The sequence below is a fragment of the Panthera tigris genome, chromosome D2 (assembly GCF_018350195.1).
Source record: "Panthera tigris isolate Pti1 chromosome D2, P.tigris_Pti1_mat1.1, whole genome shotgun sequence".
Classification (NCBI taxonomy): Eukaryota; Metazoa; Chordata; class Mammalia; order Carnivora; family Felidae; genus Panthera; species Panthera tigris.
Genome location: NC_056670.1, coordinates 19,857,323 through 19,872,175, shown reverse-complemented (window position 1 = coordinate 19,872,175; position 14,853 = coordinate 19,857,323). Strand labels below are relative to the sequence as shown.

Genomic DNA, 14,853 nt, shown 5'->3' with positions numbered 1-14,853 from the left:
AATCCTGTGCTGAACTTTTACTACCTTGGCCTCAAAGAAAAACACATTACCTCCCTCACATTCCATTGACCATAACTACACACATAGCTCTACCAATTCAAAAGGAGCTGGGTCATGCAGGGGGCAATTAGAGTATTTGCTGGGCATTACTGTCTCTGCCAGATGGTTCTTTATTTTTTAAGTTTATTTATTTATTTTGAGAGAGAGAGAGAGAGAGAGAGAGAGAGAGAGAGAGACAGGCAAGGAGAGGCAGAGAAAGAAGGAGAGAGAGAATCTCAAGCAGGCTCCGCACTATCCGTACAGAGCCCAATGTGGGGCTCAAACTCACAAACTGCAAGACCATGACCTGAGCCAAAATTAAGGGCTGGAAGCTTAACTGACTGAGCTACCCAGTCGCCTCTGCCAGATGGTTCTTTTAAAAGCTTCAACATCATATAGTAAAACCTACTCTTGCTCCTTTCAGAATCCAGACTTGTACACATAACCTCCTAAACATATCTCTGCCTTGATATCCCACCAGCTCCTTAGACATGTTTAAACTGTGCACAATCTTCTCCACACAACAGGACATTATAAGTTGTCTATCCAGGATCCAGGAATCAACCTGGTTATCTAATAGAGTGATGCCACTCCCAATGCCAGGGACTGATTTAAGAATAGGCATGAATAGGCATGAACCTAAAGCTCAACAACAACAAAATAAACTAAGCAACTTGACCCCAAAATGGGCAGACCTGAATAGACTGTTCTCCAACAAAGATATACAAATGGCTGATAAGCACATGAAAAGATGCTTGACACCACTGATCATTACAGAAGTGGAAATCAAAAGTATAATGAAACAGCATCTCACACCCATTAAGATGGCTACTATCACACACAAAAAAAGCAGAAAGTGCATGCTGACAAGGATGTGGATAAATTAGAACTCTTGTGCACAGTTGGTAGGAATGTAAAATGGTACAGCTGCTGTTGAAAACAGCAATGTGGAACACCAAGAGCAATTCATCAAAAAATTAAAAATATAATTAGCACATTATCTAGCAATTTCACTTCTGGTTATACACCCAAAAACTGAAATCATAGTCGCACAGAGATATTTATACATCCACATTCATAGTAGTGCTATTCATGATAGTTAAAATGTGGAAATGTAATACAAGTGTCCATCGATGGATGAATGGAAAAGCAAAATGTGGTACATGCATACAATGGAACAGTATGCAGCCTTATAAAGGAAGGAAATTCTAACATATCTACAACATGGATGAACCTTGAGGCATTATGCTAAGTAAAACAAGCCAGTCACAAAAATACAAATACTGTATGATTCCATTTCATGAGAAAATTTACCTCAAGTTGTCAAAATCATAGAGACAAAAAGTAGAATTGTGGCTTGTTTTCAGGGGCTACAGGGAGGGGGCAATGAGGATTTATTAATGGGTACAGAGTTTCAGTTTTACAAGATGCGAAAAGCTATGGGGATGGCTGCTGGTGATGGTTGAACAAGAATATGAATGTTTTTATTACCACTGGACACTTAAAAATGGTTAAGATGGTAAATTTTATGTTATGTGGATTTTACAACAATTAAAAGAAGAGGAGTGGCTGGGTGGTTCAGCCAATTGAGCATCCAACTCTTGATTTAAGCTCAAGTAATGATCCCAGAGTCATGGAATCGAACCCTGTGTCAGGCTCTGTGCTGAGCATGGGGCCTTAAGATTCTCTCTCTCTCAGGGCCCCTGGGTGGTTCAGTTGGTTAAGCGTCCAACTCTTGATTTTGGTTCAGGTCATGATCTCATGGTATGTCGGACAGAGCCCCTCATCAGACTCTGCACTGAGAGATGGAGCCTGCTTGGGATTCTCTCTTGCCTTCTCTCTCTGTGCCCCTCCCCTGCTCACTTGTGCTCTCTCTCAAAATAAATAAACATTAAAAAAAATTCTCTTTCTCCCCCTCTCATGTGTGTTCTCTCCCTCAAATAAAAAAAAAATTAAAATTAAAAAAAGAAAGAAAGAAAGAACAGCCAGGCATGTGATGCAATTTGGGTGAAAGATAAATAAGAAAAGGTTTGATGGGCACTTTTGAGAATGAAGCTTTCTGGCTTTTTAAAGAGAATTTCTGAAAAGGTTCTCTCTCTCCCACTAGATGGGAAACAAAGACACATGGAGCCCTGATGCTACAAGAAGAGAATCAGCTCTGGGATAAAACTGACAGGGTGGAAGACAGAGCTGAGTCAGAGAACATCTGAGTCCTGGATAACATCACAAAGCTTCTTGATCAACTATCCCTGAAGCCATTACCTGTGCACACTTCAGTAATGAGAGCAGGTACACGTTCATGTTGGTGAAGCCAGCCTGTTACTGGAAATGGAAAGCATCCCACTGGATGCACATTCCAAACCTGGTCCTCCTTCTGACTTCCACACTTTTCTCTGATATGTGTTCAAAGCTGTCCTCTCACCTCCCATAGCTTCTCCCTCGCTGCCCACACTACTGTACCCAATCAGTTGCACAGACCTAGTGATTCTCTCCCCCAAACTGTGCCCAGAACCTAAAACAACCTTCCATCCAGGTAATTACCACTCCTGAGCATTTCCACAAAGGGCTTCACACGTGGTAGCAGCACTTCCAGCTCTCTCCCCTTCAAGTCGTTAAGTGCGGATATTTCCCTCCTCTAAATCCACCAGTGCTTATTCATTATCTCTTAAGTCGGGCACAAACTTCTTGGCCTAACATTAAGGCTGTCCATACCAGGCCACGACCCACCTCTTTGGTTTTACTTTTCCTCAGTCTCCTCTACTTTCATCACCACCACTATCCACTGTCCTGCCCACACCCAATCCCTATGGTTTTCTTGCATTATATAAGCAGTTCTATTGTTTCACGGTCTCCTGCACTCAATTTCTATCTGTTGTTCATCACAAAGCATAAAAGCAACTTCAAGATCCCCTCAATTTAATACAATCTTTCCCTCCTCTGAGCTGCTATATTGTCTTTCTTATGCCACTTATATTTCTATTTTTAAACTGGATCAACCCCCTTCTAGAATAAACTATCTTTGAGGGAAAAGTCTATTTTACTTATACTGAACTTGCCAGGTCTTGCAAGGCCTAATTATTGGCAAGCCAATGAAAGTTACACTTTTGACAATCACAAAGAGGATGTCTGGGCATTTCATTTGCAAGACAGTTTTAAGCTTCTAGAAGAACAATCCATTGCCCTTTGAGGAAACCAAAGGTAGAATCACATTATTTTAATAGGATCATATATCTAAATCAAGAGTCCCTGGCTCAGATGTCAACTGGAGTCAGGCAAGGAACAGTTAGGAATGGATGGGCAGAGTGCATGCTTTTAATTCAAATATACATTACACACACACACACACACACACACACACACAAATAGACAAACAAAGATTATTCATTGCCCCAAACAAATACATTTTCTCTCATTTTCCTGAGATTCACCACCCCCTTATTCATATTTCCCCTTGATCTATAAATATGAGTACAAGAATTACTCCACCATGAGAAAACCAACAGTGCACTGACACCAACCGTCACAGAATAAGAGGGAGTGGAAGAGCATGTGGCAAACAGGGACACATCACTAGCTCCAACCAGCATGTGTAGACACTGGCCCAAAGTAGCCAGACTTTCCAACTTTCCAAGAAAAGCTATCAAACCAGACTGGCATGTAAAATCTCCTTAATTTTAAAACGCAGCTAAATAATTTACTTAAAAATCACTATTTAGATAAATATGATATGGCCTAAACTAAATGTTGATATACCAAATACAACCAGCAAGCCATTCTCTTGTTTTCTGTTTACCTGAGATGGGTTAAAAGAGAAATAACAGAATGTGGTAATACTCAAAAAGTGAATAGATGGTGCTTCTATCAGAATCAGAAAATTCTGTGCCCCAGGCATTTTATAAAGAGCTGGGCTTTGATCTTAGGAAGAAGGAACAGGCAGCTTTACAAGCCAGCACCTGACTACGGGTCTAGGGCATTTGGTGGGGAGGCCCAGGGCTAAAGGCTGCTGGGAAGCTGAGATCAATTAAGCCTCATACAAGGTTATATGTGAATTCCCTTGCACTTGGTAGAAATTTTTAAACCACTAAATTTTCCTGAATTAATGTTAAATTAACACTTCCAAGAGGATGCCAGAAAAATAAAGTATTACCCTGTTGAATTTGGTACAGCATGACAGAAAATATCTACTGTACCATAAATGTATTTTTCTGCAAAAGTAATTTTAAATATTTCTGATATAGGAAAAAATATAGAGCTCATAAAAAGTTATGAGTAATATTCAAAGGATTTATACATTTCAAAAATTATTTTAATTGATTATGAAAATTTCCAAAGAAGCTACTCCGGAGACTTAAGTGCACTAACGATGTCACAAGGGAGACTTGGAAAGACAAACATACAGATATACTAAGGTTTCATTCATTTGCAAAAGTGTAGAATTAGATTTGGCAATATTTCAGATGTCTTCATGTAATTCTTAGAATAAAAGTTTCAAACAGTTTTTCCCTTGTGAATTTTCAGGTTCTTAAACATCTAAAAAGAATCCAATTAAAAACCACCAAACTTTCCAAATGCTGGTTTCAAGAAATTAAGATTCTTTCGATACAACTCAAATTCCAAAACCTATTCACACCTGATAAAATGGCATAATTATCCTATATTATGAAATATGAACCAGTTGGTGAGGTATATTTTTACCATTATGCATTCATTCATTTATCAAATAAGGTAAGTATGAGACATTATGCTCAACCTACGAGCAACAACGATGGACAGCTATGGCCACTGCTCTCACAAGGCTGATATTATACTCAGGGAAACCAACAACCAACCCTTACACCCTTAACTACAAAGTGTAAGAAGTTTCATGAAAGAAACTTACAGGTTGCAATGATCTCACCTAACATAGAGATGCCATGTAGTCTATTAATCAAGGGAAGGCTATGCCTTGATGAAATGAGCCACAATATGAAGCATAGTTACATCAAAGTGGGTAATGAAAATCATGCCTGGGAGAGGGAGCAACATTCATTCATTTTTAAATATATTTACTGCATGCCAGATATGTGTCAGTCATTGCAGTAAACATTAGGCATAAATAGTGAATAGAATTTAAATAGTCCCTGATTACACTTATAATCTACTGGGGGAAATGAACAGGTATAATAAAATAAATCTACTGGGAGAAATGAAGAAAAGGCAGCAGGAAGAAATCATTTTTTAAGTGTGGTAGGGGTTAAAAAAGAACAGGATGCTCTGAGTCAGAACAGTAAGAGGGGCAGTACTTTATACTACATGAGACGACCTCTCTGAGAGCGTCACTGAAAGATGCCAAGGAAAACATAAAGAACATTGCAAGCTGAGAGTACAATACAGCACAAAGGCCCTGAAGCAGAAGGGAACTCAGTGTTAAAGGCCTGAAAGGCAACCAGAAAGCAGGAGGAAACAGCAATAGGTTAGGCGGAGAGGGAAGTAAGGGCCAAGTCCAAAGATCCACGATAAGGGGGTTGGATCTCAATATAAAGAGCTAGGAAGGCAATGAAGGGCTTTAAGCCTTGGAGGAACATGACCATATTTGTCTTTTACAGATCACAGTGAAGAAGGCAGGACTGGGAGTAGAGAGAAGAGCTAGGAGGGCATTGCAACTGTCCAGCAAGAGATGATGGGAGCGTGAAGAAGGGTCAGGATGGCAGAGACAAAGAAAAATGAAGCAAATCAACATATACTGAGGGTGGAACTGACAAGACTACTGATTGATTTGATTGGAGAGGAGTGATGAAAGAGGAGTTATCAAGTTGTCAATCAGGTTTCTGGTTCAAATAACTAGATGGCTCATGCAATCATGGAGACTAGAAGAAAGAAAGAGACCAAATGAGACTAAGAAAATAAAAGTTTTAGTTAAGTTACATTTTTGAAGTCTATGAGCCACTCTAGTAGATTTATAGCCAAGTGGAAATATCAGGCTAAGGTGATAAGAATCTAGTGATCAGAAGGAAAAAAATTTAATTGGAACTATAAATTTGGAATTAGATATTTTAGATCATGGAATCTGAGACTCTCACCTACTAAAGACAGAAAAAACAAAGGTCCTCCTAATTTGGGTGTGAAACTAACCTTGAGACAAAGTAGAATGGTAAGTAGAATGGAGGTCAGGGGAATAGGGAATAGGTATTGTTTCATGGTCATGAAGTTTCGCTTTGGGAAGGTGAAAAAGTTCTGAACATGGATGGTGGTGACGGTTGCAAAACAGGGTGAATATACTTAATGCCACTTAAAAATGGTTAAAATAATCTTACGTAGTGTGACTTTAATAAAAAAATAAACTAAACCTCAAGAATTCCAACATTTAGACATTGGGTAGAACATGAGATGCTGAAAACACCAGGGAGGGAATGAGCTTCCAGAATGGTAGCAGACAATGAGGAAGTCATAGAGAACAAAGGGAAAACTCCAGACTAATCCCCACACAGGAGAGTTCCTTAAAGAAAGAAGAACTGAAAGCTCCTGAGAAATTAAGTCAAATGAAAGACTTCAAAGTATCCCTTGGAATTTTAAAACATCAGTGGAAGGGTAAGTGCAGGAGTTGGAGTGAGTTAAGAAGTAGAATATGATTAGATGACTTTTTTAAGAAGTTTTGACTCTGACAAAAAGCAGAAAAACAGCAGGGTGGCTGGAGAAGAATGTGATGCCAAGGGAGATATGACTGTTCTAAGGAGCCTACTCCAATGTCCACTTTCTCCCAATTAGAACCCTCAATTTTCAGCTGGGCACATGGACACCTAAATTAAGTACTCTGACTTCCTCGAAGACAGGGATGGCCAGAAAACTAAGTTCTGCCTAGGGATGCTAGGAGATTCTAGGGAATCCCATGATTCAATATGTTCTGTTCCTTCTTCCATCCAGCTCACTAGACTGCGGTTCCAACTTGGATTATGAAGATAAGGGCCATAAACTAGGAGTAGGAAAATGTGTAGGCAGAAGCACCTTGATTTGCTAAGTCTTTGGGAAGCACTGTCACCACACCAGGCCTGTACTATGAGACGTAATCTTCCAACTTATTAAATAGCAATCATTTGGGTTTGCTTTGATTTTCTGTTTCCATAGACAACTCTAACCTCAACTAACATAGGCAGTTTTTATCTTTAGTATGTGAGCCAACAGAACACAATTGTGTGAAATGGGGATGGTCCAACTAGAAAGCCTGACTCATGACAGAGGGGGGCAGGATCTAAAGAGAAAAGCATGAGAGAGATGCAAACCCAGCACAGCTAGAAAGATGAGACTAGGTAAGATGTAGGAGGAGTTCAATCATGCAGAGACTTGCAAAGTAGGATAAGGATTTTACTTTTTTATCTTAAGAGCACTGGGAAACTAGATATTTTTAATAGGTAAGTAATATAACCCAATGTGTATTTTTTTTTCAAAGATCATTGACAGTAATTTGAAGAAAGGAATGAAGTGAGGGCCAAGACAGGTGGCAAGGAGACTAGGTAGAAAGTTGTTTTGACAATCCACCTGAAATACGGGGTTGGGCAAGATAATGATTATGGCCTATGGCAGAGTGAGTAAATGTGAAGACAGCACTGGCAGCACTTTGTACGTGTTATGCATGACAGATCAGGGACAGTAAGCAGTCAAGGATGACACCCAAGGTTACGACCTGGACAACACTGTGAATAGTGGTATAGCTCACTGAATTGGGGACTTGTGGAAAAGCTAAACACTTGGGTAAGTTCAATTTTTAACATTCTAATTTTTAAGTTCCTGAGACAACCAAGTGTAAATAAATACCCAGCAAGTAAAAGACTTGTTCTCACTAGCTTATTCATAATAGTGAAAAACAGGAAATAGCCAGGTGTCCATAAACAGGGAAACAGATTACCTGTGATATGCAATGTAATCCAACTCACTATTAAAAAGGAACAAACTACTGATATATGAACGATAGGAGGAACCCCACAAACATAATGCTCAGTGAAAGAAGCCTTATACCATAAAGTACATACCACGTGTTTCCATTTGTATAATATTCTAGAACAATCATTGGTGAAAAAACTCAGAAAAGTGGTTGATACAGTAAATTGGGGGTGGATCTGGGAGAGGGGATAGGAGGAAACTGTTTCAAGTAATGGTAATGGCTTATATCTGCATAAGAGTTTGGGTTACACAGATGTACACATTTGTCAAAAAACAATGAATAGTACATTTACTTTAACAACGACAAAACACTCCAAATATTGAATCCTGATTACTGGTATGCATGGTGAAGGGGTGAAGTGTGCTGATGTCTGCTTGCTAGTCTGAAATGCAACAAAAAAATAAGATAGATTGATAAATAAATAGAAGGATAGATACATCCATATGAGATAAAGCAAATATAAAGAAGTAATTGTAAAATTTAATTAGTGGGTATGTGGTATTCCCTGAGTCTTACAACTTTTTTGTATTTTTATAATAAAATGTTAGAAAAGCTTTAAGTAACTAATCTGCACTTCTTTGAAAGCACTAACTAAAACTTAACAATAATAGATTCAAGCACACATCCTCCTCCTCCTTTTCCTTCACGTCTTCACTATTATTGTGAATCTATAAATGTTCACTACTATAGAATTCATAACCAATTCAATCACAAAGAAATATTATCATTTTAATACCATTTGAAATCATTACCAAGTATCTAAAATATGTACTTTGCAGAAAAATACTTAAATAGAAATATTTTACCACATTTTAAGCAATGAAACCATGATAATTCAGAATAAAGAAACGGGAAATTTTCAGCTAATACAGGGAAAATAATGGTCATTCTGAATCATGTAACATTTTAAGGTATACTGTTTTCTTACTTCCATACTTTGGTAGCTCTTTAGGACCCATTTAATAAGGAAATAACTATCACTGGCATACCAAATGTCACATTGTTATTCATTAATGTATTTTTTTTTTCAACTTTTATTTATTTTTGAGATAGAGAAAGAGCATGAATGGGGGAGGGTCAGAGAGAGGGAGACACAGATTCTGAAGCAGGCTCCAGGCTCTGAGCTGTCAGCACAGAGCTCGACGTGGGGCTTGAACTCACGGACCGTGAGATCATGACCTGAGCCCAAGTCGGACACTTATCCGACCGAGCCACCCAGGCGCCCCACAACCTTTTTTTTTTTTTTTTTTTTTTTTTTAAGTTTGTTCATCCATTCCTTCATTCCTTCATTCATTTTTCACATTCTCTTCACTCGATGTGGGACTTGAAGTCACAACCCTGACAGAGATCAAGAGTCCAAGAGTCGCATGCTCTTCTGAGTGAGCCAGCCAGGAGCCCCTTCCATTCCATGTTTTGAAACAACCCCCTCATTAATGTATTTTTAAATGTCTCCCTAGGAATACTGTTTATATCCTTAATTTCCACTATCAAACCCAAATTCTTTCCCTTAAAGAAAACCCCTAGGTCTTTCTTAGCAAAAATTAGCAACTAAAATTACTTAAAATTATTAGAGACTTAGTTGCATTTTACTAAAAATTTATCCTCAAAGAATAAAGACAAATTGTCTTTTTTTTTCCCTTGAAATGAGGCCTACTGAGGGTGATTCAACCAAGGAAGTATTTTAGGAACTGGAATCCTGAGGAGTGAGGCAGAACTCATGGGAGAGCTGAGGGGAGTTGATGACATTCAGTAACTTCTAGAGCGAAGTTCTGGGAACTACCTGGGTCTGGTCTGAAACCACATGGAAGGACTGGGTTAAAAACAACAAGGTGGTTGCTGAGGCTAGGGGCTGGGATTGGATGGGCATGAGAGCCTGGATGGTTTCTAGAGGCAAGAGAAGCTCAAGACTGGGGTTTGTAGGTGGGCGTCTGAAGAAGTGTTCCAGAGGACAATGACCATGATGATAAGAGGCCATAAAGAGCAGGCAGAGGTGGAAGAGCACAATGTCCATCCTGTGGCTGAACTGCACTCCCAGGTGCTGCTTCTGAGCCTTGTGTTCCTACTGGCCCTTGCTGATGCAGAGCATCCATTTAACTCTGCCTCCTTGTTACCAGGAACCCTCCCCACCAACTCCACTGGCTCCTTAGGGCCAGGCAGGCAGATAGGAATGAGACACAGGCCCTTACTTCCCCTCTGGGTTGCAGTGGGGCAGCATTTCTTTGGGCTGGTACAATGCAGAAACAAGCATTAGAGCCACCAACTCATGGGTGGTAGCTGGGTGGTAGCCAGGTGTGTAGCAGGGAGGTGATAAAAATGGTCTCCAGTTGGCTGACCTGCACCATCAGAGAAGAACACAGGGCAAAGGAGATACTGATGAGGGGGATGCCAATGTCTGGGAATAAGTCATTTGTCATAAGCAGAAAGACAGTGTAGTCCGGTAGCAGTGCTGTCTTGAATGGGGCATGATTCTCTTTCTGCTGGTAGGTAGAAGCTGAAGGCATGGATGACAGCCAGAAAGCCACTGGATACCAGAAGGATACCAGAAGCCTCATCATATATAGGCTGGGATGTGCCTTGATGGCTACCTGTTGAGATGAAAGAGCTGAAGGTGAGTGTGCAGGTCTGTTCATCAAAGGGTAAATGGAAAATAGTCCATATTACATTTGCTGATGACTCACACTGGTTTATCTAATCTGCTGCAACCTTCACAGGTGACATAAGCCATGTGACCTGTAGGTACCTAATCCACATCTATGAACTCAATGAAGATAACCGGAAGTCATAGCTCCTTAGTTGCCATGCTGAGCTTCCTGATGCCCCCATATTCCTCTGGATTCCACCTGATGAATGGATTGTACCAGACCATAATTAGCCACAGGAATTGTGTCATCAGTTAAAGCTATGCATCACCCACTTCCAGGATGTCAGACAGGGTGATGGAGATGTAGACATGAGTGGGGATCCTGTAGTTGATGGCTGGATGGAAACTTTTCTGTTAAACACTGCTTAGAAAATAATAGGGACTCCCCCCACTGCTGGTCAAAGCCTGAGTGATTGGTAGTAAAATGGTCTCCTCTTCCTTGAAGCAGCCAGTGGAGAATAAGGCAGAGGAGGAATCCTTTCCCATGCAGCCAATCTCTTTCCATCTTCCTTTCCTTGGCTCTTTTCTGGAGACATAGCAACAATATTGTTCTTAACAGACCACAGGCCACACCTTGAGTGCTGGCTCAAATTATCCCTTTAATTAAAGCTTATGAAATGATTTTTCAAAACCAACTACCAATTAAAAAGCTCAAAATCAACTCTCATTCATTTATTATTTTCAGGTGATACAGAGAGTTTCTAACATGGCAAGCACAACTATAGATACTACTATAAGAAAAGAGTTTTCACTTAGTAGCACAAATGTTTGAATTACATATTCATATACACTATGCTTGGGATATTTTGTTGCTCATTTTCAGTACACGAAGTCTTTAACATACAGTCTGGTGAATATTCTAAGACAAGTAGCTTTCCTTACTGTACATGCCATCAACTTAGACTTTAACTGTACAAAACATTTTTTAATGTTTATTTATTTTGAGAGAGAGAGAAAGCATGAACCAGGGAGAGGTACAGAGAGAAAGAGAGACAGAGAGAGAGAGAGAGGGAGGGAGGGAAAGAGAGAGAATCCCAGGCAGGCTCCTTGCTGCCAGTGTGGAGCCTAACATGTGGCTCCATCTCACAAACCGTGAAATACCCAGGCAACCCTATACTAAACTTTTAAAATACCTTTTAGGGGCGCCTGGGTGGCTCAGTCGGTTAATTGTCCAACTTCGGCTCAGGTCATGATCTCACAGCCCTGTGTTGGGCTCTGTGCTGACAGCTCGGAGCCTGGAGCCTGCTTCGGATTCTGTATCTCCCTCTATCTCTGCCCCTCTCCCACTCACATTCTGTCTCTGTATCTCTCAAAAATAAATATTAAAAATTTTTCAAAAATAAATAAAATACCTTTAAACGTCAAAAGAAAGGTATATTAATCTCTCAAGTAAACATTTAGATACTATGTCTTTTTCAGAGCCCCACTGTTAAAGGAAAAAAATAGCTAAATGAGTCTAACGTTGGTTCTAAGTCCTCAGTTTTTTTTTAATTTAATTTTAATTCCAGTACAGGTAACATACAGTGTTATATTAGTTTCAGATGTACAATATAATGATTCAACGATTTCATACATACAACACCAAATGCTCATCACAAGTGCACTCCTTAATCCCCATCACCTATTTCTCTCAACACTCTACCCACCTCCCCTCTGGTGACCGTCAGTTTGTTCTCTATAGTTAAGAGTCTGATTCTTGGTTTGTCTCTCTTTTTTTTTTCTTTTGCTTGTTTGGTTTCTTAACTTCCACATATGAGTGAAATCATATGGTATTTGCCTTTGACTTATTTCACTTGGCATTATACTCTCTAGCTCCAACCACGTCCTTGAAAATGGCAAGTTTTCTTTTTTTGTTATGGCTGAATAATATTACATTTATCCATTCATCTATCAATGGACACTTTGGGCTGCTTCCATAATTTGGATATTGTAAATAATGCTGCTATAAATACAGTGGTGCATGTATCCCTCTGAATTCCAAGTTCTCAGTTTTTAAATTCTTCCCTGGCCTGATCAGAAAAAATATTGAACTAGGTACAGCCACAAGTTTTAGAGAGGGAAGAGAAATCTTGTTTTATAAGTTGCTGGGTTTTGCTTTGCACACTGTAACCAGCCTAAAGCAAAATGCTTTCCATAAATGTGGTAAACAAACATCAAACTCCATTTCATCAATAAAACCAAGTTTTCCCAAATAAGAGAATGTCAACTCACTCCATCCATTTTAAACTGATGCAATCCTTGGAATGTGTGTTTGTTAAAAGGAAAAATGAAATGGTGTAAAGCTCAAATGTGACCAGTGGAATACAGGCTGTTGTGCTAAAGGAAAATTTTGAGTTTTTCAACCAGGGTCAAACAGAAAGGTGAGATGCAGAACACTGTAAATTTATCTCGAAAAAAATTGAGTGGAAAGTGTAAGTTTTAAACATCACTGATATTTTCCTTTTCTTTTATAAGGTCATTCAAGTGAGCATCAAAGCTCACATAAGAAAAATTCACAGAGGAAAAGGCAAGGAAATGTCTTTGAGAATGCTCTTTGTATAAATTGGTATATCTGACCCAAGGCAATAATGCACTGATCAAAATCAGAGCATCTAAAGATAATGTAAAACTTCCACTTTTTCAAGCTAAAATGATTCAGGGAATCTTTTAAACCAAGTTTTACTCCCAGTCTGTACCCTGTACATTCTGTTAAAAAGTGAAAGACCATAAAATTTTCAATTCTGTGTTTACTGGCAAACTTATTATTTATTATGTTCACAAAAAAATTAATTTACAGCAAACCAAGATGATACAATGGGGAAAAAAGCCATTTATTGAGTACCTGGTATGCACCAGCACTTCATAAACACAAATATACATGAGCTCCACTTTCTCCATACAACCTTATAAAGCAGGCATGATCCCCATTTGACACTTGAAAAGCACATTTGGAGAGATTAAAGAACTTGCTTAGGATCACACAGCTGAGTCTGGAGAGGCTTTTATTCCTGGCTCTACAATTAACTAGCTATATGTTCTTATCAGTATAAGTCACCTGACACTCATATGCAAAATAAAAGACTTAACTGAATATTTTAACTACATTAAAAGGTGATTTTGATCTTTTAGAGACTGGTAACAGATGGTCAGACTTCCTAATTTCCCTCTACCTCTACCCTTCCTTGTCTTTATCCAATTTTACTATTCCTCACTCATTCCACAAGAAGGTAGGGAAGGGAGTTGCCCTCCCTCTGCCCCCCCCCAAAAAAAAAGAGTACTTAAAAGTTTTGTTTTACTTAAAAAAAATTTTTTTTAGAGAAAGAGCACATGTGCGAGTGGGGAAGGGGCAGGGGAGAGGGAGAGAAAGAGAATCTCAAGCAGGCTCCACATTCAGTGTGGAGCCCAATGAGGGGCTCAGTCTCATGGCTGTGAGATCATGACCTGAGCTGAAATCAGGAGTTGGACACTTAACTGACCGAGCCACCCAAGCACCCCAAAAGTTTTGTTTTAGATACCTGATAACACATCTAACTTTTAAAGGAGAAAAATCTCATACAGAGAAGTTAAAACTAATTCCTAAAACTAGAGCATTAATGACTTTACCCTGTACTTTTTCATAATTACAGTGAACAAATGAGAACTGACTTCATAAAATTCCCTCAAATGCCTGACATCTTTGCTTAAAAATAAAAAAAAAATATTACTGTGCTCCCATAACAAGTGGTAAAGAACCATCATAGTAGCTAGTAAGAAACTGTGTGTCTAGACTAAATTTAAGTCATTCTTAACAAATTACCTTTTTTTTTACTTAAGTACAGTTGACACACAATGTTGCATTAGTTTCAGGTGTATGACACAGTGATTCCACAAATCTGTACATTTATGCTCTGCTCAGCACAAGTGTTAGCTACCATCTGTCACCATACAATGCTATTACAATACTACTTTACAAATTAGCTTTTAAAGGACTAGAAGGCCAAAGAGAGTTAAGTAATTCCTTCTATATCTTGTTTAGAATCTACAGAGGTACAAACTCACAGCAATTAATTAGAAAGTAAAATTCTAGTTTGGTAAGTAATAATCTGTGCCTTCCTTGAAATTGACAAGCTGAACTGAACTGAGAATTTTCCATTGGCCCTAATCACAAACCTCTTGTTTATTATTGAAAAGTCAGAAAAAGCCATCACTTCCAATATATTTGTCAAAGGGGGTTATTTATTAAATACAGAAGAGAGATTAAACATGAGCAAATGCCTGAGATATTTTTACTATTTTATTA

At 38.9% G+C, this 14,853-nt stretch overlaps 1 protein-coding gene across 8 annotated transcripts in view; it reads right to left on the bottom strand.

Moving 5' to 3' along the window:
• Positions 1 to 14,853, bottom strand: part of BICC1 (BicC family RNA binding protein 1) — a 285,342-nt gene that overhangs the window by 122,354 nt on the left and 148,135 nt on the right. For 6 of the 8 annotated variants that reach the window (XM_042960566.1, XM_042960567.1, XM_042960568.1 and 3 more), the window contains exon 3: positions 10,288 to 10,539. The exons of the other annotated variants lie outside the window; for them this stretch is intronic. In XM_042960566.1, coding sequence (XP_042816500.1) covers positions 10,288 to 10,539 — 252 coding nt within the window. The remainder of the gene's footprint in view (positions 1 to 10,287; positions 10,540 to 14,853) is intronic. 8 annotated transcript variants of the gene reach the window in all.